General features: G+C 46.6%; 3 protein-coding genes across 8 annotated transcripts in view; 2 read left to right on the plus strand and 1 right to left on the minus strand.

The window, feature by feature from the left end:
• KDM1B (lysine demethylase 1B) overlaps positions 1-8,559 on the minus strand; it is a 26,068-nt gene extending 17,509 nt beyond the window's left edge. Inside the window, exons 1-9 of one of the 3 annotated variants that reach the window (XM_061994786.1) lie at positions 8,495-8,559; positions 8,258-8,309; positions 6,721-6,801; positions 5,675-5,778; positions 4,731-4,855; positions 2,847-2,936; positions 1,983-2,094; positions 1,183-1,299; positions 185-223 (exon numbers count right to left, since the gene is read on the minus strand). In XM_061994786.1, coding sequence (XP_061850770.1) covers positions 185-223; positions 1,183-1,299; positions 1,983-2,094; positions 2,847-2,936; positions 4,731-4,855; positions 5,675-5,778; positions 6,721-6,772 — 639 coding nt within the window. In that variant the 5' untranslated portion in view covers positions 6,773-6,801; positions 8,258-8,309; positions 8,495-8,559. Of the gene's footprint in view, positions 1-184; positions 224-1,182; positions 1,300-1,982; positions 2,095-2,846; positions 2,937-4,730; positions 4,856-5,674; positions 5,779-6,720; positions 6,802-8,257; positions 8,310-8,494 lie in introns of those variants that run through there. The other 2 variants (XM_061994788.1, XM_061994787.1) reach the window with 2 other exon arrangements.
• On the plus strand, positions 7,895-19,536 carry TPMT (thiopurine S-methyltransferase). Of its 3 annotated transcripts, none has more exons than XM_061994792.1 (9): positions 7,895-8,006; positions 9,076-9,237; positions 9,944-10,036; positions 11,448-11,580; positions 12,028-12,080; positions 16,209-16,283; positions 17,000-17,085; positions 17,947-17,991; positions 19,396-19,536. In XM_061994792.1, exons 2-9 carry the CDS (start codon positions 9,098-9,100, stop codon positions 19,509-19,511), a joined length of 741 nt encoding a protein of 246 aa, XP_061850776.1. In that variant the 5' UTR covers positions 7,895-8,006; positions 9,076-9,097; the 3' UTR covers positions 19,512-19,536. The 3 variants fall into 3 exon arrangements, with proteins under 3 accessions (XP_061850776.1, XP_061850778.1, XP_061850777.1); XM_061994794.1 differs by lacking the exon at positions 7,895-8,006 and adding an exon at positions 8,535-8,655; XM_061994793.1 differs by lacking the exons at positions 7,895-8,006; positions 19,396-19,536 and adding exons at positions 8,599-8,655; positions 18,643-19,218.
• A 707-nt stretch (positions 19,537-20,243) lies between these two features.
• The window catches only part of NHLRC1 (NHL repeat containing E3 ubiquitin protein ligase 1), a 43,169-nt gene continuing 36,910 nt past the window's right edge, over positions 20,244-26,502 (plus strand). For both annotated transcript variants that reach the window (XM_061994791.1, XM_061994790.1), the window contains exon 1: positions 20,244-21,956. In XM_061994791.1, coding sequence (XP_061850775.1) covers positions 20,248-21,408 — 1,161 coding nt within the window. In that variant the 5' untranslated portion in view covers positions 20,244-20,247 and the 3' untranslated portion in view covers positions 21,409-21,956. The remainder of the gene's footprint in view (positions 21,957-26,502) is intronic.

A 26,502-nucleotide genomic window follows, 5' to 3' on the forward strand; every position in this document is an offset into this window, starting at 1 on the left:
GGGAAAAGAGGAAAAAGATGAGAAAGCAGAAGGCCCTTAGGCTCTGTTGCAAATAGTGTCTGACAGCAAAATGCATAAATACCACCATAATTGGTCAAAGGACCAAGAAAATGAAAGAAACATGCTGTGCTTTAAGACTGCTTTCATATTCTAGGACAAATGAGGAGCAACAGCCACTACTCACCAAGTCCTCAGGCATGGAACACTGGTCTGAGCCCTCAGCCTGAAAGAAAAGTGAATGGTATCAAAGCTATTCTGAAGCTGTGCAACAAAAACAAGATATAAAACTAAGTCATTTGTCCGTGACATAGCTCTTTAAACTTCAACAAAACCAAGCCAAAAATGTGTTAGTGTTACCCTTCTGTGGCAGAAATGATTGTGTTGGTAAAAATAAACAGCAGAGACACACATAGTTAAGAAACACAACACAAAGCAAAACCACCCCAGAGAATGTTTCTCATTTGTTAAGTTAGTTTCAGACATTGAAATACACATTCAGTGGCTGAAACCAAGTGGAACACTGAAACAAATAGGAAAAAAAGATGGAATTGTATAGAAAAGTTCTGGCTAAATGTCACATTTTCCAGAGAGACTTTTCCAGTCTAAGGTCTAAAAAAACAAAGGTGTCTGATGAGTGTCTTTATCACGGTCAAGACTGAATGCTGACCCTTCTGGCTTTCCTATGGTCAGTGTTTTCATGTTCTGTTTTTAACTTCATAGATTCTCTGGCACTGTAAGGACTCTTTCAAATTCCAGGTGTTCTCTTCATGCCAAAGCTGAAAGGTTTTGTGTCAAGCCCCATGACAGATTTGCTAGAAATCCATAAGAATTGATTTCTTTTCAAAAGCTTTCCTCAATAATGAAGGATGGCCAAACAAAACAATAATCACTTTGGTATGCTTCTATTTTGTACATGCTCATAACCTTCCCATAGCTCCAGAATGAAGGATTTTACAACTGAGTGTGCAGAGATCCTCCAGATGCTTCTTTCTTGACACATCCACTCAGGAAACAAAAAGTCCAAAGAGCTTGTAGGCTTGTTGCTGTGGAGCTCTCGAGGCCCTCAACCAACCATTCTGCCATTAAAAACATTGAGCAGCAAACAAGAACAAACTAATGTCTGCAAACAAGAAACATCAATTTGGTTTTAGTTTCAACACAAGCAAAACTCTCGTGTGTTACCTTGGTGGAATTGTTCAGTTTCATACCACATCTGTAGGTTTTTGCTATTTGTGGTGTCAGCTGGATTTCCTTTGTCAGCTGACGCCATTTACCACAGTCTGGCTTTGTGCACTGCACCTACAAGTCAAAAACCAAACATGTTTTCACTCGTTGCTGTCTGATTACAGATAAGATTAAAGCAGCATAACTAACCAATGAGAAAGCAGGGAGATGTGAGGAAGTTGGCAAATCTAATTGTTAAATCCGTTCTCATGTAATCCTCAGGTCATAAGTAAGACATTTAGCATGCAGAAACCTTGTGCCCATCTCCTGTAAGTCTGAATTGCTCCACAGAATCTAACTCCAAAATAAACTCACCACCAAATGACCATGGTCTCCAGATGGTTTTGCAAGCATTCCTGCAAAAAGCAACCACCAGCCCTCCACCACCACCAAACTTCCCTCCAGTCTCTCTTCTTCTGCTCTCTTTACTGGGGAAACACAACAGCTGGTTTGGAAGTTTTTCAGACTCGTACTTTCCTATAGCTGGCACACTCCCTTTTCCCCACCAAGTCATACTCTACCTAACATCACACAGCTACTAAACTGAAAAGCAACAGAGGGTTGTTCTTTGTGGGGCAAGGACAAGGTCTCCAACAATGGAAGAGCCGATCCCAATAATCATCTTGAGCTCTTCCATAGTCGTCTAATACTAGAAAACCCTCACAAAAAAAACAACTCAGCTAACCTACTGCTTGAATATCCAGCATCAGGAACATCAGAACTTGAAATACACACAATTCAATCACCCTCCTCCTTACCCAGTAAGGAAGCTGTTGATCAGCCATGAAGGCTTTTGGGCTGGGCTCACTTTTACCATTGCTTGTCCAAATCCTTTTCCAGGCAGTGTATTTCTCATAACCATCTTTATGGCTAAGAAAGACAGAGAAAAAAGAAAACAGTAAGCAGTCAGAAGGTTGAATATCCAGCTCATTTCTAGCAGAATTAAGCATTTTATATAAGGACACAGAAATAAAGCTGCAGAGAGTCTCAGATTTTTCCTTTTAAAAGGAAAAGAAAATCACGTGGTTTATGATAGCAATAAATTGCATTTGACCACTATGTCCCCTTGATTATGAGCACATTTCCTGCTGTCTAAGGCCTGGAATGAGGCACACTGCTGAGCTTGTAAGCAACCCAAATTCTTAGTCAAGCTGGACACCCACTCAAGTGGGAAAGAGCTCGGAGCTGAAAGCACTTCGTGAGCCTGACCCAGAGTCTTCACGGCCACCGAGCTGCAAGAGTTAAAGCTGCCTAGTGATTTGATGTTACAGAGAGGCACAGCCTCCTGAACTCACATTGTAAAGTCAATTTGCTCTATAAAGGTAAAGGGATTTCCTTAAAACTGTGCTCCAAAGTTAAAAATTCACCAATGTTGTTTTTAAAAAGACAAAAGGTTCAGAATAACTGCAGGCAGGTCTGCTCGGCTGTGAAGGAACCAGTTACTATACTAGTCCATACAACACCTGCAGTTTTAGCACCAGTATTTAAGCCTCACTTTGAATACAGCAAGCACAGAGGACTAGACTTTGTACTACCATTATTTACAAGGTGTTTCAACAGTCGTAAGGTCTGACAAGATCTAATAAGCACCGAAAAAGCACGACCTTAATTGGCAAATGTACCTTCGGTAATAGTGGTCAAAACATTCGTTGCAGAAGTGTTCCCCACAGGAAAGATGGTACCACCTGGATGTATACCCATTTTTAGCACATCTGTAATGCAGGAGACATAGAAAGACTTTTATGATCCATTTAGAAGCAGCAAATCTTTCTATTGACAGTAGCACGTTCTAGAACGTGGACACAGTATCCAGGAGGAGCCAGGGCTTTCTGGTACACTCATAAAGGCTGGCTTGCACGAGGCACTGCAGTCATCCAAATAACAATAGTATCATTTCAATTGCCTCAGACATCTCCAGTATCCACACTAAGCAACCCCAGCTGCAAAGGAGGCAAAATGTACACAATGTGCAGTTTTATAGTTGGCCTGGCTTCCAGCACCCTCCCGCTAACAATGGTCAGCTCAGCCCGTCTGTGGTCCCCTTGAAGCAGCCGTTTCCTGAGCACAAAACACATCTGCCCTTACAATATGTGCTGGGACACACTGAGCATTTTGCTCATGTGTAAGAAGACAAAAGTCCCTCTGCACAGGAACTTACAGTTCCTTTACTTTGTTCCATTTGGTTCCAATATTAGTGCAGGAGTGGGAGGGATCAGTTGAGTTAGTGTTTTTCTTGCAAGTGTGATCAATTGATGCATAAGCCATTAGAACATCCCATCCCCAGAGCAACTGACAAAACTAGAAAGGCAAATCTGAACAAAAACCACATGTTGCCTGTTTTCTTGTTCATGTGACCGAGTTGGTTGCGATTTTAACCCAATGAGAGAAAACCCTAAGGAAGCAGTTACACATTCTGGGCATTTCTACTTTAGTACTCATAGAAATAAAAATCCATTGACAAAGATTCTTTTCAGCATGGAAAACAATCACTCTTCCCTTAGAAAACTCTCATTAGACTCAATGAAATGGTTCAAGAGGAAAGCATGAGGTAAAAAGCACGAGGTAAAAAGCAGTGACCTAAGCTACCAACTGAAATAGCCATGAAATGATCTCATCTGCAATAAACCATGTGGTAAGTATGTACTCGGGAGTGGGGTGGGAAACAAAACCTTAAAATAACAATTCAAAAAGATGACTAAGCAGTAGCTATTGTTTCCTAAATAAAAAATGCACTATCACCAACATCCATCTCCCAGGTGCTCATTTCCCCTACAAGTCTCTTCTGCACCTGCCAAAACACTTGGCTTCCCTGTGATAACATCCAGAATACACTGACCTCCTGCCATCACACAGACAGCTCAATGGAGCACTGAATTATTTCCTGTCATTGGAAGAAGAGGAAACCAAGTAAAGTTTGTCTCAGTTAACCAATGCGATATCATTACAGTCTGCCAAGTGCGGATATGCCCTGCCAGTGTCGTGCATTGCCAGGGTCACAACGCAAAAGGACTAGTGCACATACACAGAAAGCCACAGACAACCCAAGAACAGAGCTCAAATAAGTATGACTGTCTCCCAAGACCTACGACTTGAAGGTCAGAAGCTCATCTCAGGCTGCAAAGCATTCCAATGGAAGAGTGACAAAGACTTTCTGCACGAAACGAGCTTCATTTTCCAGCTTCAAAGCAAGTTGAGCTTCCTCAGGTTACACTAATATGCTCTGGGTTTCACAGAAGCAAGGCCTGTTCCAGAACACACCCTTAATAACATAAAGCAGCACATTCTAAAGATATTCTATATCTGAATTAGCAGCTTGCACAGTAGAAAACGATCTACAACAGGAATAACTTGTGACACTTCGCTGGCATCTCAAGACTCCTATTAGTATGTTTTCCTTCTCCCTTTACATTTAGAAATGAAGGGATCTTTTCAGAATGGAGTTAGGATCCTAAACTTCAGCTGCAAGTTGAGAAAAGTGCATGGAAAATGCAGACAAAGAACCAAACCTCTCGGCTGCGCTGGCAAAGCAAACGGGACACGTGGCGGTGCATCCAGCTTTCTCACACTTTCGGTATTTCTTCTCTGATGCCTCATCATCATCATCTGCTGCTTCAGCCGCTTTCTTCTTCACCTAACAAAGAACAGCTGAAACCTGACCAGAAATGACACAAATGCATCTTCTACACAAGGGCACTCAGACAGCTTTGCAAGTTGTGGGCAGCATCAAGCGGTTACAACGGTACTAGGGAAAATTGTTGTCTCCATCGTGAAATTGCTGCAGCATGAAACAGCTGGCAAAGTAGGTCAGTTGTTCTACAAAAAGAAAACCCCCAAGAAACCCACAAACCAAAACCCAACCATCCCAGTAAGGCTGGAAATATCATTGAAAGCTAAATATGTCTTGCCTTAGTCTAACTGATGGCACTGAAGCAGTGCTCAGTTTAAATCGTATTTTAAGCTCGATCACATGCTAATGAGTCAAGCCTCATGCCTTCAGTCTATGCCTCCTTCAGAAAAAGAAAACCTCTTCTTCACATGCTTATTGACATTAGCTACTGGCAATCTTGTCTGCACCTCAAATAAAATGTTACAGTAGTCTTGGGGCTTTTTTGGGACTCCAGATACAAAGCTGCAAACCAAATGTCTCCTCTGGGCCTCAGAGTTACCATGTATCATGTTGCTTTGGGCCTCTGGCTGGAAGGGCAGACAGCTTTGTCTGGCCATACAGGAATCTGGGCTTGTGTTTTTAACACAGTATTTACAGGTTATATTGTTCACAAATGAGACACTTTGCCAACTTATTCAGAGACTTAACTCATTCTCCCTCTCTCTGAATAAGTACTCCACGTCCTAACTTATCCACGCTGAATCCTGCTTTCCTTATAAATGTCAACAGAAAATGAAACCCGCCAGAGCATGAACCTGAGTGTTTTCAAATGACTCTAAGTACCTGTCTTCCAGAACTCCTCAGAGGAAGGTTGTCTGGAGACTGGTCTGAAGAACATGCCTTTTTTTTGGTCCGTACCCTTCCAGTTGACATTGTATTTATTAGATCTGCAAGAAAAACAAAAAGGGTAGGCAGCAGTTAAGGCAAAACTGAAGTTGCTTGAGTTCTGCAGAGCTGCCCAATCACCAGTACAGCCACTCCTAACACCACTTTTGTCAGGCACCTAGGTAAGAATCTGGTTAGCTTGCCTATTAATCAATTCAGGAAGAAATGAGAATGAGGCGTTACAGGAAGGGAACAACGCTGCTATTTTAAACTAAATTCGGAGTTAAGATTAGATCCTTGAGTACATCTTGAGAGGCTGTTCCAGATCAGCATACCCTGGATTTCACTAATCCCATTTGCTGGAACCTGAGCTGGAAGTGAGTTGGCAACGTGAACAGACATCACCTCCTAATGCAAGCACTGAAATACCGCTCTGAGTAACACTCATCCCGTTAACTGCTGATTTATCGGGAGCGTGAGATTTGCCCCATAAAGCACTTTTCCAAACAGGGCACTGAAGAGATGTTTAACACCAGGTGAACTTCCAGTTTTGAGACTTGTACATCAGAATTTCAAGTCTAAAGTGCAGCTGCACTGCAACTATAAGTGAAATAGTCCAAACTTTGTTGGTAAGCATCCTGGAAAAGGAAATAAGAGGTTTATGCCACGGGAGAGCTCTACAGCGGTCTTTGAGTACATCAGTGGGAAAGTGGAAAGGGCCAGAGTTTATCACATGTGCTGCAAAGCCCAGAGTGTGAGAAAATGTGCCACAGGAAATAGGAAAGCAGATTTCCAATGGTAGTATCAAAGGCATTTGTTTAGCAGGGAGTAAAACACAAATAGAGAGCCTAGAGGAAGAATCAAATCTAAACGCACTGCGCCATGCACAGCAAGGAAGTTGAAATAAACCCCTTATACTACAGAACTGCATCATGAGTGGTATCTTGTTGTAACAAGGATCAGCTTGTATTTTATTTCTTTAAATATACTTGATGCTTCTCAACTCTCTCTGTTCCAGGCTGCATCTTCCTTGCTCAAGCTGACAGCGATGGACATGGGGGCAGCAGCTTCGTTTGGGAATTCTTCTATAAGTGAAGGTAACAGAAAGAGAAAGGGGCATTTTTACAAGGTTTTCAAATGAAGCTGATGAAAAGCAAGTAAATTGTGCTTCATTGTCTTCTCAAGAGAGAAGAAACTGATTTGGGAGGGGAAGGGAAATCCCATGATGGTACCCACTTAAGTGAAAAATTAGTTCAGATAACTCAATATAAAAAAGAACTTCCTTTTTTCTATGCAACCCCCACCCAATTATAACCAATTAGAGAAAGAGTGGGGAGAAAGAATTAAATCAGTCTTTATTACCTAAAAAAATCCCTTAAAAAATCCCATATTACCAAAAAAATCCACCATAACTTACCACTGTCTGGGGGTGGATGCAGCTGGAGAGCAGAGAAAGGTAAACCAACCAGTTTCATTTACATGAGATTTCCCTAAACTGCTGCGCAACACCCCAGGAAACGGCAGCTTTTTTTCACCAGGGGCTTTCCTTCTGGACCAGGGGCACTTTCACTTCTGACACTCAGGTAATCATTCCTACATGCTACTGCCTTTACAGTCAGAGGCTGCAAACTACCCAGGCGCTGAGCAAGGCACCGCGCCGCTCAGTTTGGTGACTACCAGGCGATTGCAGCCCGCTGCCACGAGGCCCTTTGGCCCACAAGGTAAAAGGACTTGCAGCTGTTCCATTGCACATCCAGGGCTAGGAAAAGGAAAAGGTGGTGGTTCTCATGCACTAACAAGGTTGGTAAAAAACATGTAAGATTCAGAGAGGCCTCCTATTTTGACAGAGGCCAGTGGTACAGAATCACAAACCCATTCTTGCTGTCAGCACTATGGGGGGAGGGAGGGAGAAAGAAAATGAGATCAGCTTATGTGTATAACTGTAAGCAAGTCCATTGCTTCCAGTTGTGTGACACTTGGTCCCCGCTTCCCCTCCCGAAAGAAAAGACAACCCTTCCAAAACCCCAAGCAAACATTGCGTACTTTACTAAGCCTTACATGACTCTGCATCCTATAGATGTTATCAGCTGAGAAAAGAAGCCCTTTAAAAGGCAAGAGAGGTGCTGTCACATCCGACAGCGCTTCATCTGTCGGTAACACATGGCCTGTTTGGGGGAGCTTTCCGGGGTTTACCTGTACAGATGACGGCAAATCTGGCTTTTGGGGAGCGGGAGAAGGAAACCACCCCCCTACACTGAAACGGAGACAGCCGAAACGAGAGCAGCTTCTGGTAAAGAAGGGGCACCGAGGGCTTTAAAAACGCCGCCGGGTTAAATCGCCGGCGCCCAGCCAGCCGCGGCTGACAGAGGGCCCGCAGTCCCCGGGCCAGCGCTCGCCAGCGCCGCAGCGACGGCGGCCGTGACAGCCGGCAGCGGGGTCCAGAGGCGGCGTCCCCGGGACAGGCGGAGTCCCCGGGGGATGTCCCCGGAGGGGAGGTCCCCGAGGGGGGGTCCCCGAGGGGGGGCGGCCGCTGGCACTCACCTCAGCGCAGGGGAACCACGTCCACGCGTGTCCGCGCCGCCTCCTGCTACAGCTGCAGCGGGGGAGAAAAGGGAGGAGAAGGGGGAATGAAAGAAGGAAGGGAGGGAGAGAGAGGAGGAGGAAGAGAGAGAGACGCGGGGAGGTGAGGACGGGGGCAGCGCTCGCACCTGCCCCGCCGCCCGGAGAGGGGTCAGCGGCCCCGCGGCGGGCGCTGCAGGGAGGGAAGGGCTCACTCACCGCCGCCATCCTCCTCCTCCTCGTCCTCGCCGCCGGTGCCGTGCACCCTCAGCCCGCCTCCTCCTGCGGCCGCTTCCGCTCCCGGCGGTGCGTAGCGAGGGGGCGGGCGCGAGTCGCCGCCCCGGCCCCGCAGCCGCCCCGCGGCAGCCGCCGCCGCGCAGGTACCGGCCGGGAGGGACCCGCGGAGCCCCGGCGGGGCCCCGCTCCTCGCCCCGCGGGTTGCGCGTGAGAGAGAAAAGCGTCGGCATCTGCCGCTTACTGAGCGGCCGCGGGTTCGGGCCTCCGGTCACCACCCCCGGGTTCCCCGGGGCGATGGAGCCGGTGCCTCCAAACGGGTGCGAAACGGGAGGTCACCGGCGTTTCTTAACGGGGCGCGTTTGGGCAGGCGTCACGGCGGGGAACAGAAGCCTAGCCCAAGCCATCGGTAGCACGAGCATGCTCTGTCGCACTCAGTACAGCTACGTTTAAATCCTCGACAAGTTGCAATCGCTGAAACAGGACCAAGTTTTTATTTGAGTCTAGGACGAGCCGGTTCCAAACTACTCAGTGAGGAGGGGGGAATGTTTCTCTCTTTTTCACAGATCCGAGCAGTCCCTGGGGACGATGGCTCTCTCAGCCAAGGCGCCCGGGGGCCTGGCAGGCTCTGACGTAGAGCCACAGAAAGACAGAGTGGTGACCGAGGAGGAATGGCTGCGCAAATGGGAGATGGGAAACACTGGGTTTCACAAGGAGCAAGGCCATCCGTAGGTGACTTGGCTCTTCTGCCTGAGCTGTTTAAAGGAATGCTGGGAAACAAATGTCTTGGCTCGTTGAAAAAAGTGTTGATAAGAAACGAGCATTTACAGAAGGGAATGTCTTTTACACAGACACAGCTTGGAACTACAATAAATGTCCGTGTTTTTGTGACTTGTTTGTCATAAAAGGACAGAGAAAAGAAAGGACTGAAATGAATTTAGGACTTTTGAATCAGGTTTTGAATTATAAAGCCTGGATCTCTTGGCTAAAAGCTGTGAAACTCAGGCCTAAAACAATACACAGAGGGCATTGGAGCAGTGGCTGTGCACTGAAAACCAGGGATGTAGGAGAGCAAACTTGATTAGATAGTCTTTCAACCAATAAAACTTACTTTTAAAACCTGTAAAAGTGATTTTATTGATAAAGAAGTTGAATAATTCTTCTGTTCAATCTGTGTGTTGTGGCCCTTAGAAGTGGGTGGGTTACTTGAAAAAACAAGCCAAAACTAGAACAGAAACGTGTTCGTGTCTAACAGAACTTAAATTTACTTTCTCAGTAAATGGAAGATGAACGTTTCTATTTTAGGGTCTTATTTCCAGAGCAAGTTGAACCAAGAACTTATGCTCCATCATGGAGTTTGTGCATGACCTGCATAGTGACTTGGCTTTTAATGTGCCAGCGTTTTAATGTGCCAATGTGTCTGTTCTCCTGCAGGCTCTTCCAGAAGTACCTGGATGCTCTTCTAAACGGCAGAAATGGACTGAGGATATTTTTCCCACTCTGTGGTAAAGCCCTAGAGATGAAATGGTAAAGCCCAGATCATAAGAGTAACAATGTTATTTGATGTGGGGAAGGAGAGGGAGGGGGAATTCCCAACCTTATATTGGCCAATGGAAACGTGCGGCATCTGCCCTGGTAGGAAAGCAGCGTCACTGGAGGCTGGAGGGAGGAGGAAGTTTGGGTTTATTTGCTGGAGTTTTGTGTAGTAGCATAAATGGGGTGGATAAGGACTGAGCTGAAAGTCTTCCTGATTATCTCATGTTCAGCTTGTGGAGTCTGTGGCTCTCCATGGCTGAAGCTATGCCCTTACCCCAGCTTCTTTTGGTAGTAGTGCCAACTTAAATTGCCTGCAGTGAGGTCGGCTGTGCCATAGCACATTTGCAAGGGCCCATGTGGCACGTCACACTGGGAACTGAAATGATTTGGGCTGAATGTAACTTCCTGGTTTGTATGTGTCTGGTTTTACTTTGCTGAGTGGGTTATATTTATCATTAAGGCCAATGTTTTTTTCTCTTCTTGGAGAGAGGGGACATAAACCAACAAAAGCCCTGCTTGAACTGCATCCTCAAAGAGTCTTAGTCCCAGTTGTCAGGTTTTATCCCTGTAGCCACTTCGGAGGCAGCCTGCAGGTTGCTGCGGCAGCGGTAAGGAGAGAGGTCACTGCACTCTGCTGGTGGCTGCTGGTGAGCAGCCTGCCTCAGCCCCTGGCCGGCTCAGGGCAAAACGCGGTACTGCTAGCAGCTGAAGTGGATGGTTTCTCTGTGTAATCACCTTTGTTTGCATCGAATTCATAGAAAGGAATGAATAGTCAGTTGAATCGAAACAAAGCCATGTAAATCTCTGTGAGGAGGAAAGGCTGCAAGCCCTGGGGCTGCTTTGCCTGCAGAAGTAAAGGCTGAGGGGACTTTGTGACTACTGATAAATATGTACAAGGTGGATATCCAGAGGATAGTGACAGTATTTTTTCTGTGATGCCAAGTGACAGGACAAGGGGTAACAGGCACGAGCTGGAACATAGGATGTTCCATTTAAACACAAGGAAAAACTTTGGTGCTGAGGTGAGGGAGCCCTGGCCCAGGCTGCCCAGGGAGGGTGTGGAGGCTCCTTCTCGGGAGGTTTCTAAACCCACCTGGAGATGTTTCTATACCCCTTGGTTGAGGGGAACCTACTTTAGCAGGGGGTTGGGCTGGATGAGCTCTAGAGGGCCTTTACAACCCCTGGGGTTCTGTGAAATGCTTCTCAGCTGAGTGGTGCAAACTTTTCAGATCACAGAGTGGAGGTGATCAGTAAAATGAATGCTCCAGAAAGTCTGGATTAGACATATCAGTGTATTCTAAAGCCAGGGTTTCACTAATGAATAAATGCTGCATGGGAGAGATACATTTGGTAGTGGCTCAACCCGTGGGCCTGAGTTGAGACCTCTCTCTGCTGTGTGCAGGCTGGCAGACATGGGACACAGCGTCGTTGGTGTGGAAGTCAGCGAGCAAGCGCTGAAGGAATTTTTCACAGAACACAGTCTGCCCTACTGTGAGGAGCTAGTCCCAGAGATTCCAGGAGCAAAAATGTTTCAGGTATGTTTCCTACGTTGTTGAATGACCTGGTGTGGTTAATGATGCAGTGCAGGCATAACTGAGCAAGCTAGTCATTCTGCTGTTATGCCTCTGTCTTACTGGTAATCATTCACCTCCCTTGAAGAGGTCTAAAAGGAAGCTCTGAGTTGTAGTTTTGGACCAAGATGTTCTTCCTTTGAGGCTTCTGAGTGTAAAGTTAATGTATTTTAAAACTGGAGAGTTGCAAGCCTTGACAGATCAGAAGCTCTCTGGAGGAGATCAGGAGAGACACCTCAGGAAATTAAAACTGAAATTGTTTCTCATGGTTTTTTCCCCAGTACACCTAAGTGTATATTTCCAAGTAGTACATGTGTGTGCTTTAAGGTATAAAGTATAAAAATACACTTGTAAGTGCTTATTTAAAGATAGTTTGCCAATGACTGTTGTTTCCTTTGTTTTTTATTATAGAGTACCTCTGGGAACATTTCCCTGTACTGCTGCAGTATTTACCATTTGTCCAGGTAGGAATACACAGCATGTTTTACAATTGTCTATACTCAAACGTGTATTAGTGCTGTCATATTGTATCTGAATCAGCCATAAAGGTTTGGAATAGGCTGTGTCAAGAAAACTTTCATTGACTTGTATGAGAAATGTGAACAGCCAGTCTCCAACAAAAGCTGTCTGATGTTGACCATTAGATAAAGATGCCAACTAACAATCTTTCAATAGGCTACTTGTTCTAGGCCATCCTGTGATAGTTACAGAAAAAAAACATGTGCTTTTACAGTAAAACTATTTTTAATGGTGTTGGTAGATTTTACAATGCAAAACCCCAGTGCAATCCCTAACTCAGAGTAGCTTAGTAAAAGAGAACCTACCCAGAGGTGTTGCCTTTGTCAAGTTTTCCTTTAACTAAGTGCTAATTAAATTTCTTTTCCTCCAAACTACTGACTAGCATATGCATGGGTAAGCTGTAGCCATTGATTTTGTGTCCCCTGCTTTCATACCTTTCTCAGCAGACTTAGAGTATCTCTCATCACTCCAATGTCTGTGACTACGTAACATCATTGTCTCTGCAAGTGTCTTGCCAACATGGCTTTACTTACTAATGTCTTCTGAAGCATTTTTTTTTGTCCTAAAGTGTCCTTATTCCTTAGTTAAGAACACAACAGGAAATGCAAAACACTTGAATACAGTCCACACTACTGACTCCTGGAAAATGTTTCTACCCATTGTGCTCTGTGGCTTCAAGTGTCACTTCTCAGATTTGGTGGTGGCTTTTCACCTGACCTCCTGCTCCAGTGTCAGCTGCTGGGGGAAGTTTGAACATTACCAAGTTGTTCAGAGACTGGGAGGACTTGGGACTGTCTCCAGCCTCTAGCATAGAAGACTCTGCCTTGGGCAGTAATGCACCTGGCATATTTATTTGTCCTCGGAAGTTTCCTAGTGACGTTGGTAACAGGCATATTTAAATCTGCTGAAAACACCCTCAGACCTAGACTGAGTCTGCTGGTGTGTAGCTGGCAGGTGGGGAGCATGCAAGAAAGGCCTGTTTCTGGGTTTGTAATGTACCTTATAGGAAGCTGAAGGTGCCCAAGAGTCCTCCACTGTAGTTCCTTCCTCTAGTTTCCCTAGATGAAAAGGTTTTGGTAAAGTTTTGAGTGTTGTTCATACAAACAACTATCAGGACCAAGGATTTGTTCCATAGCTGTTTAATAAGTCTTCACCTTAACCTGAGTGGCTTTTTAGGGCTTTTTAGGACACTAGAACATGATGTTTGCTGTATGATCCTTCATTTTAATCTACATAAACTGGAGAAAGCCAATATTCATTACTAAAGTCCAAAGTTTTTTAGACAATAAACCATTGCTAAGACTTTGCTGGTGCAGCTGACTCCAGTTGGTTTGAATAGCTTGTATCTATAACTAGTCCTGCCTTGCAACAGATGGGCTGTGTATGACTGGGACTTTGCAGATATCGCCTGGTTTCTTCCCCTCTTGCTCCTGCAGTGCAGCTTCTTCCTGTGTAGATCCCTATAAATCCCCCTTGCTGTGAGCTGACAAGTTGCCCAGGGATTGCTTACCTGAGTATTGTTCTCTACCTGAGTGGAAAAATGCACACACTCTTCCAGTTTCTCTGTACAGACAGTTTGATTAATTGCCCAGCAATTATGGAAGTTAAACTTACTTCTCTCGTGCTGAAGCTGGCCTGCTAACAAATCCTTTTGATCTCCAGTAGCCTGGCACTAGATGTGCTCCTGACCTTTGTCAGAATAAGGCATTGTAAAGACTCTTGCTAGTTAAAGAGTAACAGGAATGACTGCTCTTGGTAGGAGCTCTGGGCCATATGTAAAACAGTTATATTGCACAACAGTTGTGCTTCCTAATGCAACTATGGCTGCAAGATGAAAAAAACAACGAAAACACAAACCCCTGAATTAACCTAAATGACTTAATGTATGCAAAGATGGAAATGCACAACTTTACAGCTTAAATCCAGTGGGATTTCTGCAGATGTGTGTATTTCTGCTTTGCATGTTAATTTTTCTTATCTGCTGCAGTACCTAGCCTGCTCCCTGGTGCTACATACCATATAAACACATAGCAGGAGACAAGGTAGAGCTAAAAGATGGGGTAGTGACACAGGGAAAGGTACACCCAGAAGGAGCGCTTCCTAACACCTTAGTTTCATCCTGGCTCCACACCAGGATGAAAGACAGCCATATACTTCTTTTGACCTCTTCCCTGTGGCTTGGTTCTCCTCAGAAGGAAACTGGATGTGCAGACGGGTAGGGAGCACCCAGCAGGTCCTGAGTTCTGGGTAACCAGAAGCCCAAGACTAGGGGAGGGCCACACACAGCATGAGGCTGGCTGCAGCCTACCATGTCTGTAGGCCCCAGTGAAATAGGTGGAGAGTAAAACAGCTGAAGTGTCTGTGTGAAGCCACTGCCACCATTCCAGTTAGACAAGATTAAAGCTGGGAAGGAAAACCAAGTGCAAAAACTTCAGAGGTTTGCCTAGAGACTCGCAACTGACTTGGACAGAGAACAGCCTCCAAGGCTCAGAGATCAAGTTTGTCACCTGCCCCACTAGACTTTGCTTTCTCCCTCTCGTGCCCACTGCATGTTTAACTGCCTCTTTAAAGATGTCATTTCATTTAAGAGGCTGGTTATTTAAATTAGATGCTTACTCTTGGCAAACTTTAAAAGAAGTCAGGGCTTAAAAGTGTTATCATGTCTCATCATGGCAGAGTGGGAAATACAGGATCAGCTTCTAGGTTAGATGCCAAAGGCTTAGCAATGCTGTGCAGTGAAATGGCCAGAGGGTGGGGAGTTGTTGTGGTTAAAACCCAGCTGGTAGCTAAACACCACACAGCCCCTTGCCCACTCCTCGCATGGTGGGACAGCCAAGACAGTCAGAAGGGCAAAAGCAAGAAACAAGCTGTGAGTTGAGGTAAAACCACATTAATAATAAAAAGGATAATTTTTTAAGTAAGGAAATGAAAAACCCACAAAGATTGAGGAAAATAAAAACCAAGAAAGGCAAGGGATGCAAATGTAAACAACTGCTCATGACCAACTGGCTGGTGCCCTGCCAGTTCCCAGGCAGCATCCCCACACCAGTCTCCCACTACTGGGCACGGCATCCTAATGTCTGGGATGGCTCTTGGGTCAGTGGGATCAGCTATCCCAGCTGCGTCCTCTCCCACCTTCTTGTGCACCCCCAGCCTGCTGCCTGGCTGGAGCAGAAGAGGCCTTGACACTGTGCAAGCACTGCTTGGCAGTACCAAAAACATTCTGGGTACAAATCACCATAGCACCATACAAGCTACTGTGAGGAAATGTAACTCTATCCCAGCCAAAGCCAGTGCAGAAGTGGAGAAAGAGGTGATGCAATTGGACTCTGACGCCCTCCCACTAGGCAGCAAGGTAATGCACAGTGCCAAATATCTCTAGTGTCCCCCTGACTGCTGTTGCCACCCATCAATAAACTGTCTTGGCCACTGGCAGGTTTTGAGTGGCCACTGAAGCCATTGGCCAGCATATCTAGGAGCAAAACTAACATCTGTAGCCGAATGGAAGCGGTGAGGCAAACGGCAGTGTAACTTAGCTTCCTTACTGTAAATAATTCACACGCTGAAGCTAACTGTCCTGGGCATGTAGCTGGGAATTAAGGTGTCTAAAATTACTGGGTGTGCAGAGTTCAATCACAATGAAGCAACAAGGCATCTTCCTTATCCCACACTTGAAATCACAGGTGGGGTTTTGAAGGTGGCCAAGTACTACTGGCACGCTGAGCACATGCTAGTGCTGCCTCAAGGGTCACAGCAGAGTAAGACTGCCAAAACCTCAGGCTTATAGCCCAAATATCTTTAAGCTACTTTCCTTTATCCCCAACTTGTCTCAGCACCCTCTAATAACGGGGACATGCTGAGCAGTTACAGCACCTCTTTGCTGTCACAGCAGGGCCGTGTACCGTGGGGAGCTCTTGGGTATCAGATCATGTTGGTTGGGGTCATGAACATACTGGAACAGAACAAAAAGGTAGCAGGGAATCTGCACAGGCCTTGTGACTTCAGAGAAGTGTCTGAATAAAGATGAATGTGCCTTTTTAGTATTTTTAAGCTTTTTTCTCCTCTTCCTCCAGCTCAGTAGTTGGCAAGTTTGATGGGGTTTGGGACAGAGGAGCTCTAGTAGCCGTGAATCCAAGCGACAGACAGCGGTCAGTAAATCTGCTTCATTACTGCCTTTTCTTTAATGGATGCAGTGATACATTTTTCCTCCTGTCACTTGTTAATGAGTCCTCACATTTAAAGGATTAACCTACATAAGTTCTCTCTATCACAAGCATCAGCACCTTCTGATGAGTACTGTGCTCTACATTTGTGAGCTTCCTTCAGGTGCCTTTCGGTGGCAAAACACGTGGTTTGCTCCAACCCAGCAGAAGCAGAGCTGCAAGTCTCAGCTGAGTGTTAGTATTTCCTTTTCAGAGCATCTGTTCTTTTTTCCCCCCTCACTTACCCTTATTACAGTTTTTCATTCTTGCCTCTAGCCAATCCAAATGCAGTTTGACCCTACCCCCAGGACTTTTTAGTTAGATACATCATCTTGACTTCCCAAGGACTTTAAAAGATCAGTACTGCATTGTGTACTGTATCCCAGACTGTGGCAGAAGAATGCTGTTTGATTTGACTGTTAATTTCGAGATAAACATGCAAAAATAAAGCAGTGCTTGTTTTTGTGGCCTAAACAATAACCTTTACTTGAGGTGTTTCAGTGTAGCCTGAATTTCATGCTCATGAGATCCACTCAGAGCTTTGCTTAGTGTCTGTGCAGTTCCATTCACGTTGTCTCTGCACACAAATACATGTTACCTCTTCTGCTGAATATTCTGCTTGAATGTTGGTACAGTCCCAAAATGTAACCTTCTGCTTTTAGCTATGTCAGTTTGATGATCACCCTAATGGAGAAAAATGCTTCTTATCTCCTCGTCACGGTTTCATACGATCCCAGCAAACACAAAGGTGAGAACTTTGCACGGCTCATGCTTTAATACAAACACTGTGTAGATGTGGCAGATAAAATTAGGATGTTCTGCAGGTTTTTTTATCAGCTGATCACACCTCTGCCACTGTGTGCTAGAAATTTTAGGCATTGACCAAGCTTGAGACTGAATTTGCTTCCTCTCTAGCATCCAGATACGCTGAGGGTAAGTGGAGATGTGACATGAAACTGGAGGTGTGGCTACGCCAACGAAGCTGGAAAAGTGAACTGTGCATCTCTCCCAGCCAGTGCTATGGTTGGAATATGCTTGGGAGAGGTGAAATTCTGTAAAACCATGTTAGTTTTTCCCTTTTATAGCTTCTATTCCATGCCAAAGTCTGAGTTATTTGAAAAGATTTTTTTGTTGTTAATTATTAGCTGTGAAAAGAAAGAGATGTCTGGCTGCTTTTGGACTCTTCAGCATAATTAGCCCTGAAACAAACATAGGTCTTGTTATCATAAGTAACAATAGTTTAATTCACTGCTCTCCCTGTCACATTATTCAGCTCTTATCTTTAATTATGGCATTGCAGTATAAAGAGATTGTTGGACAGATTGAAACAGGGTGCTGAGAGTGGTGGTATCCACAGCACCTTTGTGTCCTCTGGCAAAGTGGATGCCCTGGCTGCAGCCTGGAAATGATGCAGCAGCAACAGCTAAAGCTGTCTGGTGACCCACCAAGGTGCCACCAGTTCCTGAGCATGGTGTTTTCTGGTTCCTGCAGGAGATGTTACACGCCAGGGCCCAGCTGTGAGCGATGGGGCTGGCGCTCCTGCTGTGCTAGAAATGTTTGTCTTCTTCCCGTGTCTTCTCTCTGACCAGCTTCACCCATTTTCTTTCAGGCCCACCTTTTTATGTTCCTGAATCTGAAATTAAAAGCTTGTTTGGTGAGTAGTATTTTAGCTAACCCTTAGGAATTTGCTCCAAAACACATCAGCGTGTTTGTCAGGTTCCACCTCACCCTGCGACAAGTGATGGACAGTCGCTGCTTCTTATCTAAAGGGTGGAGGCATGGATAAATAACAGAGAAAACAAATACCATGTAGCCACAGGGATTTTGCTGTCAAGGAAAATTCTCAGCTCTTCAAAAAATACGAAGAAAACAAGAGACTATCTCTTTCCCCCCGCCCTTGACATCTCTTCTTGTAGCTGCAGCCTTACTCCCATTCCCCTGTTTTGTCTTTCTCTGCACCTCATCAGCAGCCACCCTGGGTTTAGAACACGGCCTTTGCATACCAGTGGCACAGTTTCTGCTAGATTGTTGTAGCCAAAGAAGAATAACATGCTACATGAAGTAAATGCTGAATGCACAACTCAGATCCATCAAAATGAAACTTGAAATTATGGTGGGAATTGAATTTTTGGAGTTCTTCCTGATGTGTTTTGATATTACACCTTCCTCCCTGCCCTCTCTTCTTCCTGGGCTCAGCCTTGCTCCCAGTTGCTCTACCTCTTCTCCTCTGCAGCTGTGCAGGGAGACAGGGAGTGGGGGCTGCAGTCAGTTCATCACACCTTGTCTGTATTGCTCGTTCCTCAAGGGAGAGGACTCCTCACACTCTAACCCTGCTGCAGCGTGGGGTCCCTCCCACAGGACACAGCCCTCCAGGAACCTCCCTGACGTGACTCCTTCCCACGAGCTGCAGCTCCTCAGGAACTGCTCCAATACAGGTCCCTTCTGTAGGCTGCAGTCCTTCAGAAGGAGACTGCTCCAGCACAGCCTTCCCACAGATTCACAGCCTTTGGGAGCAGCCACCCTCTCTGGCGTGGGGCCCTCCACGAGCTGAGGGCAGATCTCAGCTTCACCGTTACCCTCCACAGGTTGCAGGGTGACAGCTACCATCTCGCCACGGGATGCAGGGAAGTCTCTGCTGCAGCACAGCCCCTCCTCTCCTCCCTCACTGACCTTGCGGTCTGCATGGTGGCTTCTCTCTCATCCCACTTACTCCTTCTGCTGCAGGTTTTCCTTTCTTAAATACACCATTGCAGAGGTTCCCATTTGGCCCAGCCTTGGCCAGAGCTGGGTCTGACTTGCAGCTCAGGAAGCTTCTAGCAGCTTCTCACAGGAGCCACCACTGCAGCGTCTCCCCTGCTACCAAAAACCCCACCACACAAACCCAAGACACGTGGAGAGTTACGCCCCAACGCTAAAGAGACAGATAGGCTTTCCCCAGTGCATTTGTGTCACTGTGTTAGGGACTGTGAGGAAGTCTGTGGATAGGATTTTAACTGACAACTGGCACTTTTCAGTGACTGATCATTCAGTAAGACGTTACTCTTTCCCTCTTTTTCAGGCAACCACTGTGACATCAAGTGTCTTGAAAAACTCGATGACTTCTCAGACAGACACAGACAGTGGGGACTGGATTATTTTCTGGAGGTGCTCTATATACTAAAGTTTGTAGCTTGATTAAAATGGAATCACTTGTTTCCCATCTTGCTTTTATTTCTATCTCACTTTTAAAAATGAGACGTTTTGGGGCACGCTTAAAGCAGGCTTCAGCATACAGAACAATGCTACTTTGCTTACTCAGCTCTCCCCTGTAACTGCCTTTGCAGAACTTTTCTTCAACTCTGTGCACAAACAAGCATTTAAAAAATGCATCTCTTTCCAACAAGGGAGAACTATCCTTGAGCAGTAAAGAAAGGAGGGAAGCTAACTGGGTTACAATAAAGGGGAGAAAACAGGGAGAAAACGCCTCTGCTCCTGAGTGTGCTGCGCCCTCCCTCAAGAGCACAGTACAAGCAGGCAAACCGCCCCGGGGCTCCTAGCGTGACAGGGTCCACGGAAAGCCTTTTCCCCTTGGCAGCTCACTTGAAAAAGAACCAGAAAGCAACCCTCGGGAAAGGTACAATTGCAATGTCAGGGGTGATTGCGGTGTCAGGGGTTCACCAAGACGGGAGGGTGCGCAAAAGCCAGCCCAACCCCCTGCTAAAGCGGGTTGCCCTCCATCAGGGCCGCAGGACCGCGTGCAGGCGGGTTTGGGGGGCTCCCGAGGCGCCTGCACCCGTACCAGGGTCGCCTTTCGGTGACCCCCCCACTGCCGGCAGCGCGGGGGTGGGCCCGGGGGCGGAGCGGCGCGGCAGCGGGCGGGGGAAGGCCAAGGGGCCGCTCCGCCCCCGGGCCGCCCCTCGGCGCGGCGGGAATGGCGGCGGAGGACGAGGCGGAGCTGGGTTTGCTGGAATGCCGGGTGTGCTTTGAGCGCTACGGCCCGGACGGTCAGCGGCGTCCGCGGAACCTGCCGTGCGGCCACGTCCTGTGTCAGGGCTGCGTGTGGGCTCTGGGCGGCCCTCAGCGCCGGCGCCTGGAGTGTCCCTTCTGCCGCAGGGCCTGCGGCCCGGCCGACACCAGCGACTGCCGCCCGCTGCTGCAGCTGCTGGAGCTGCTGGGCCCCGCCGGCTCCGGCATCCCCTCAGCCTTGGGCGGGAGGAGCGGCGGGGCCGCCGGGCCGGCCGCGGCGGGCCTCGGGCCGCGGCTGTCGCTGGGCGGCTGGGGGTCGCTGGTTAACCCCACCGGCGTGGCGGCGTGCCGGAGGTCGGGGCGGTTGGCGGTGGCACACGACGGCAAGAAGAGGATCCACGTTTTCGGGCCGAGCGGGTCCTGCCTGCAGCGGTTCGGGGAGAGGGGGGACGCGGACAACGACGTCAAATACCCGCTGGATGTGACGGTGACGGCGGATGGGCACGTGGTGGTGACCGACGGCGGCGACCGCTCCGTGAAGGCTTTTGATTTTGAGGGAAGGGGGGTCCTGGCCGTCCGCGAAGGTTTCTGTTTGCCTTGGGGCTTGGATGCCACCCCCAAGGGCGAAGTAATCCTGACAGACTCGGAGGCTGGCACCCTGTACCGCCTGACAGCCGACTTCAAGAAGGGGAAATTGAAGAAGTGTCAGATGATCCAGTCTCAGCTCGTCAGCCCCAGAGGCGTCGCAGTCTCCCAGACCTCGGGTGCCGTCGCGGTCATAGAGCACCTGAAAGCTCCGGGACCAAACAACGGCAGCACTCGGGTGAAGATATTCAGCGAGGAGATGGATTTCATCACCCAGATGGACACCTTTGGTCTGGACCTCATCTTCCCCGCCAGAATATACATGGTGGCCGTGGCCTTTGACAAAGAGGATCGCGTTATAGTAACAGATGTCTGTAGCCAGGCTGTGATATGCTTAGGGAAGCCTGAGGAGTTTCCCGTCTTTAAGCCTCTAATTAGCCAGGGGCTTTCTTACCCCATAGGACTGACTTACACGCCAAATAATTCCCTCATCGTTTTAGACAGTGGCGATCATTCAGTGAAAATATACAGCTCCACCTGAATGGGTTCAGGCGCTCACTGCTATAGGTTCAAGCTGCTTTGGGCCATAAAGCCCGCAAAGTCCCGGTGTTAGTGAGGAAGAGGCATTTTCTGGGCTTGAAGTGGAGTTGCCCCGTCTGACCCAACACGCTGGTGCTTCCTGCAAGACTCACGTCGAGTCTCCTGCCTGTCCAGTGGAGAAGAGCTGACTGTTGCAGGCCCCAGTCAACAACGAATCAACCAACCAAATAATCTGGCATTTCAAAACTATTCCATCTCGTGACAACCAAAGGTTTCTGGCGCCTTTTGACAAGTAGGAACAGGGACATTTGGAATGGAGTAATAGAAGTGTGGCACGTGGGAGAGAAAGTGGAGTGCTGTCTCTTGATGCTTCCCAGCACATTGTTTTGTTATTGTCTACACTGGTGAGAGTGACAGAATTTCTGTTTCCAGGATTTCAGCATAAGAAAGGACACTGGCCTCATGAAATGATAGGAGAAGCAGAAGCTCCCTTTCAAGGTTGCCTGAAGCCAGCTGAGATCATTGCAATGGAGGAGCTGCCACTGATGAGTGAGTTATGTGATGTACATTGCTGCTCAAAGCCTGTTTTATTTTCCATACTGGGAAATCACACTTCTGTAAGCACTCTTCCCTGTACTGGTTTTGTTTCCCACCTTTTATTAGAGTTGTGCAGGAGGACTTGGTCTTCCTGGCTAATGCACAGGTCTGTGTCTTTACCTAGAGATAATTTGGGTGTGTGGTTACCAGCACAAGCAGCTTCCCCTAAAAGCCCCTTGAAGTGTTCATGTTTAGATCACAAATACTTCTGCACACAGAAAACTGAGTTGCCTGTGCAGTTAACCAATGATGCTTGGGAAGTTTCCTGTGCTGCCTGCCTCTGTCTTCTCATTAATATGGTGTATTTGCACCCCACTGTGATTTGCTTCCTCCTATGTCAAATAATCTAGTGAAAACTCATGTCTTTTAATAATGAGTTTCTCTCTTGCAATCCAATTTCTCTTGCCATAGCCCTGCAGATGTGGGTATGCATCTCTTAATTTGTTTGCTAAAGTTGTTTCAGGGGCCTTTGTTACTGTTTCAGAAATCTATGGGCCTGCACACAGGTCCTTTTCCAGCCTTCTCCACTTACCAGGCTTTCACTCAGCAAGTGCCTTCGGAAATGCTCCTTGGCTGTTCTGCCAAGGGTGCATGGTGCTGAGCAGGAGCCCTCCTGAGGAATCGGAAAGGAGATTGACTCAGAGAAGCAGCCCTTTGCATTATATATCCCTTTCTAGATGCCAAGGAGACGTCTGTCTTTGAGGGATATGAAAACAAGTAGGTAACACTTCATTTGGGGAGCTGCTGTGTTTCAAAACACATGCAATACCAGCCGTGCTGTCTCCAGACATGGTTAATAATTTGTTGCAATAGCACGTCCTCCCAACTGTGGGATTTTTCTCCTCAAGCTTTGGTGTGTACCAGGAGCTTGTTTTTGCTGCTGAGCTCATGGATGGGTGTGTTTCCTAGTGCCTGCTGCCGTATGGGCAACTTTCCAGCAGCTGAAGTGCTGGTGTTTAAGTTCTCTCACACAAGAGAACTTAAGAGATAATGGGAGACAGAGACTCACCAATATGCTGGTAACAAACTGAAAAGCCTTTGATGATTTTACTTACTCTTGCCTCTTCCTTTATGCATAAATGCACGTTTCCCCTCTAGCTACTGTAGATATCCATTGCCTAAACTAAAAGAAAGAACCTAAACTTTGCATCACCCTCTGCATCTTGTGCTTCAACAATCTGGATTAAACACCAACAAATATCATAGACAGTATTCCTCTCATGTCATCTCTTCAGCCCCTGCTACAGGTTGATACATACACACATACACGCACACATGCTGCAGTTCCTGTCCAGTTTATTTTCAAGCACTGGTGTCAGGTGGCTCTAGTCACGTTATAAATCAAGCAGGGTTGTGTTTGGAGTGTTGAGGGATAAAGGAGGCAGGGGAGTTTCAGAACTGTGTGTTGAAATTGTGTTCTGTAACCTGCTTATGCTGTGTTTTGCTTGTGAACAAGACCATGTTTAGTTAAAGCATATTAATTGGTTGTTCAGATTGATGAATAAAAAGAAGAAATACAAGGGGGGGGGGGAAGGTAAAATTGCCTTGATTTTGGCCATTGTCTGTTCGACCATCTTCCTTTCCTTCCACATCTCTGTGCACATCAGTTTGATGATTTCTTTTCACTGCAGCATTCTCTGAACATGGGCTGATATCAGGTGGAGAGGGGCACCTCCTGTAATGCCCATCCTCCAAACCACTGAGAGTTTTATAGAGCAGGGTCCATCAAAACAATGGGCTTGAATACAGGAGGCTTTTCCCACCTGGAAGTGTAGTCAGAGGTAAAAAAAAGCATCTTTATTCCCTGGGACCGTGGGTTATGGTGCTGTTGCACCCTGCACAGGAGGAATTTGCCTTCATTTCTCTTCAGCGTCTGGGGTTTTTTTCTGACTCTTCTTAGAGGCCTGTCCATGTATTTTGCAAGTCACCTGTGAGTCACAGCTTGCCTCCACGGGAATACAACATAACTAACACAAAAACATACAGATGTTGCAAGTGCTAAACCTCACCCTTCCTTCAGACATCCCGGGAGATGAGATGACAGATCATTCAGAAAGCAGCAAGGCCCAAGGCTTAGCCCTTGCAGAGGCAGTTTACCGGTCATAGGATTTTCTCCCCTCCTCACCTTCAGTTCCCCTATAAGTACACCAGAAGCCTCTATATGAGTCCACCATCCTATTCTAAAAGAAGTTTGGTGGGAACTGACTTGTAAAAGTTTGCCTTTTGTAACCTTGTCAGTCTCTCCTGCGATTTCTCCATCAGCCCTGGCCAGCCCCAGCAATTGCTGTTGGAGTTGCCAGCTCCTCTCACCCAGCAGGCTCTCTTGGTTTGGCCAGCTGTGTCCAAAAGTGCTTCCATCTGAGTGGAGGTGGAATGTATAGCTCCCAGCAACAGAGGGGCTTTCTCCTGACCTTGCTTCTTGTTTTAACTTGATGTGAAGGCTGCAGAGCCGGCATAAACAAGGCTCTGGAAACAAAGGAGGGGTTGCCATCTGAAATAGGTACATGTGGAGTTCAGAAGTGCCTCTTCAGCAAACCCCTTACACTACTGAATGCAGTGGAGACTTATCACCTGCATACAAACATTCCAAATGTACAAACCATGTCAATCTTTACACTTGAAACACATTAAACCACAGACCCACCCAGCATCTTTCCTTTTGCTAACGTCCTGCTGTGGCTCACACATCGGTCCAGGGGGAAGGAACACTCATCCCTTGTGTGTTTCTCCATCAGAGCAGTCACTGCCTGTGCCTCTGTTCCACCTTGCATTTTGCAACTTCATTATCTCAACTAAATGTGCTCATGACATGTTTGTATCTGATACTCTAACTTGTCTCACTCTCTGGGGCAGCTCCAGAGCTGTCTAATACTGGGGAGGTTCTCAGTGGGCAGATGATGGATTACCCTTTTCTCACTGCAGCTTTCCAAGAGATTTCCAGATAGTTTTGAACTCCAGCCTCTCTCCCAGGCCAACATGCTATAAATGTCTTGGCCCTGCAGCTGCAGATGGGGGAGCTGAGAATGAAGGGAAACCTTTGCAGACTTGAGATTAGATCTCCAACTTGCCATTCCAAAGTTTGTGCCTTCATAAAGCAGGGAGAGTCTGTGTTTCATGATCTTTTTGTCAGGGAGCTGCCTTCCTGATTCTGGAAGAAGTTACTAGTGGTCTTGTTACTGATTCCTTTGGTGTTTGCTACAAATGGTGAGAATTAACACTTTTCTAAACCACAATTCATTGCTTCCACAAAGGTGTGTGGCTCTGTAAGGAGGTGTGCTGCAGTGATCCAGTTACTTGTTTCACATTGAGGATAGAAAGGAGGAAATCAGTTCTGAAAAGGAGGGAAAAAAAGGAATGAAAAGCATTTGTGGTTAAAGCAGAGGGCAAACTCCCCCAAGCCAGAGCACACCCCTCATTCCAGCAAAGTTCTTAAGAGGTGAAGCATTGCAGCCTGGAGAAGGGACAAAACGATAAGGGCTGTTGCCTTTTGATTTGTATTGAGAACTGGCAGGGCAATAACCTTCACTTGAAGAGCTTTCCCAGCCACAGTGAGGCACTTTTCAGCTGGGAATCCTTAGGAGAGCTGTCTGTTACTTTCAGCTCTGTATTCCTAGCAGTAATCCGTGGGAAAGGAAGATTTGGAGCAAACCAGGTGTGTGAGGGAACTATGCTCCTTATGAGTGACTGAACACACACACAGCATTTTTTTTTTCCTAAAGATCCCTCTTACAGGCAATTTGTGTTGATCCTGCTTTCGTGGAATGTATTGCTTTTAAAACCAGGCCGATAGTGCTAGTGTAAACCACTGAAAATGCCATAAACATAGTTGTGTGCTTGGTAATGAATAAAGAGTGGGCAATTTTAAGCAGGATGTAGGATTAGAGAGATGAAATTATAGCTGGGGAAAGGAAAGAGTTTATTTTGAGAAAACTGTGAATATGTAAAAGAAGCAAAAAGGAAAACCCAGAGATGACCTGTATTAAAGGTTGCTCTTAAAATTTCTGATACAAAGAAGACGATCTCGAAGGAACTGTGATACCTACATCATCACAGGCACTCACTCACTGCATTTTGTTCCAAATTTCAATAGATAAAAGAGAATTCTTTCCAATAAGATAAGATAAAGGATAATTCATCCCAAATAACACTCCTCTGAAGGTATTAATGCTCACCTAGGATGATTTCCTGAATAGTATAGACTATAGAATTTAACCAGGGTTTAATAACCACCAACCTGTAATGAAAGCAAGAAACAAAGAACAAGCGTGTCTTTTACTGTCACAGGCTAAGGGGCTAAGGTGAGAAGAAATGTGATGTTGTTAAAGATATGCTTTATAGGAAATCTGCCACAGAGAGTCAGAGTATTAAAAATGTAAGATCATCTTCATATGGCAAGGATGTGCCTGGGTCCCTTAGTTGTCCTGGTCCTTAATTAGGTAGGAAATAGGGCTCTTTGTCCAGTGAGTTGTGCACCAACTTCCACTCAAGTTACAGGGAG

Source organism: Colius striatus, chromosome 4 (genome assembly GCF_028858725.1).
Source record: "Colius striatus isolate bColStr4 chromosome 4, bColStr4.1.hap1, whole genome shotgun sequence".
In the NCBI taxonomy this organism is placed as follows: Eukaryota; Metazoa; Chordata; class Aves; order Coliiformes; family Coliidae; genus Colius; species Colius striatus.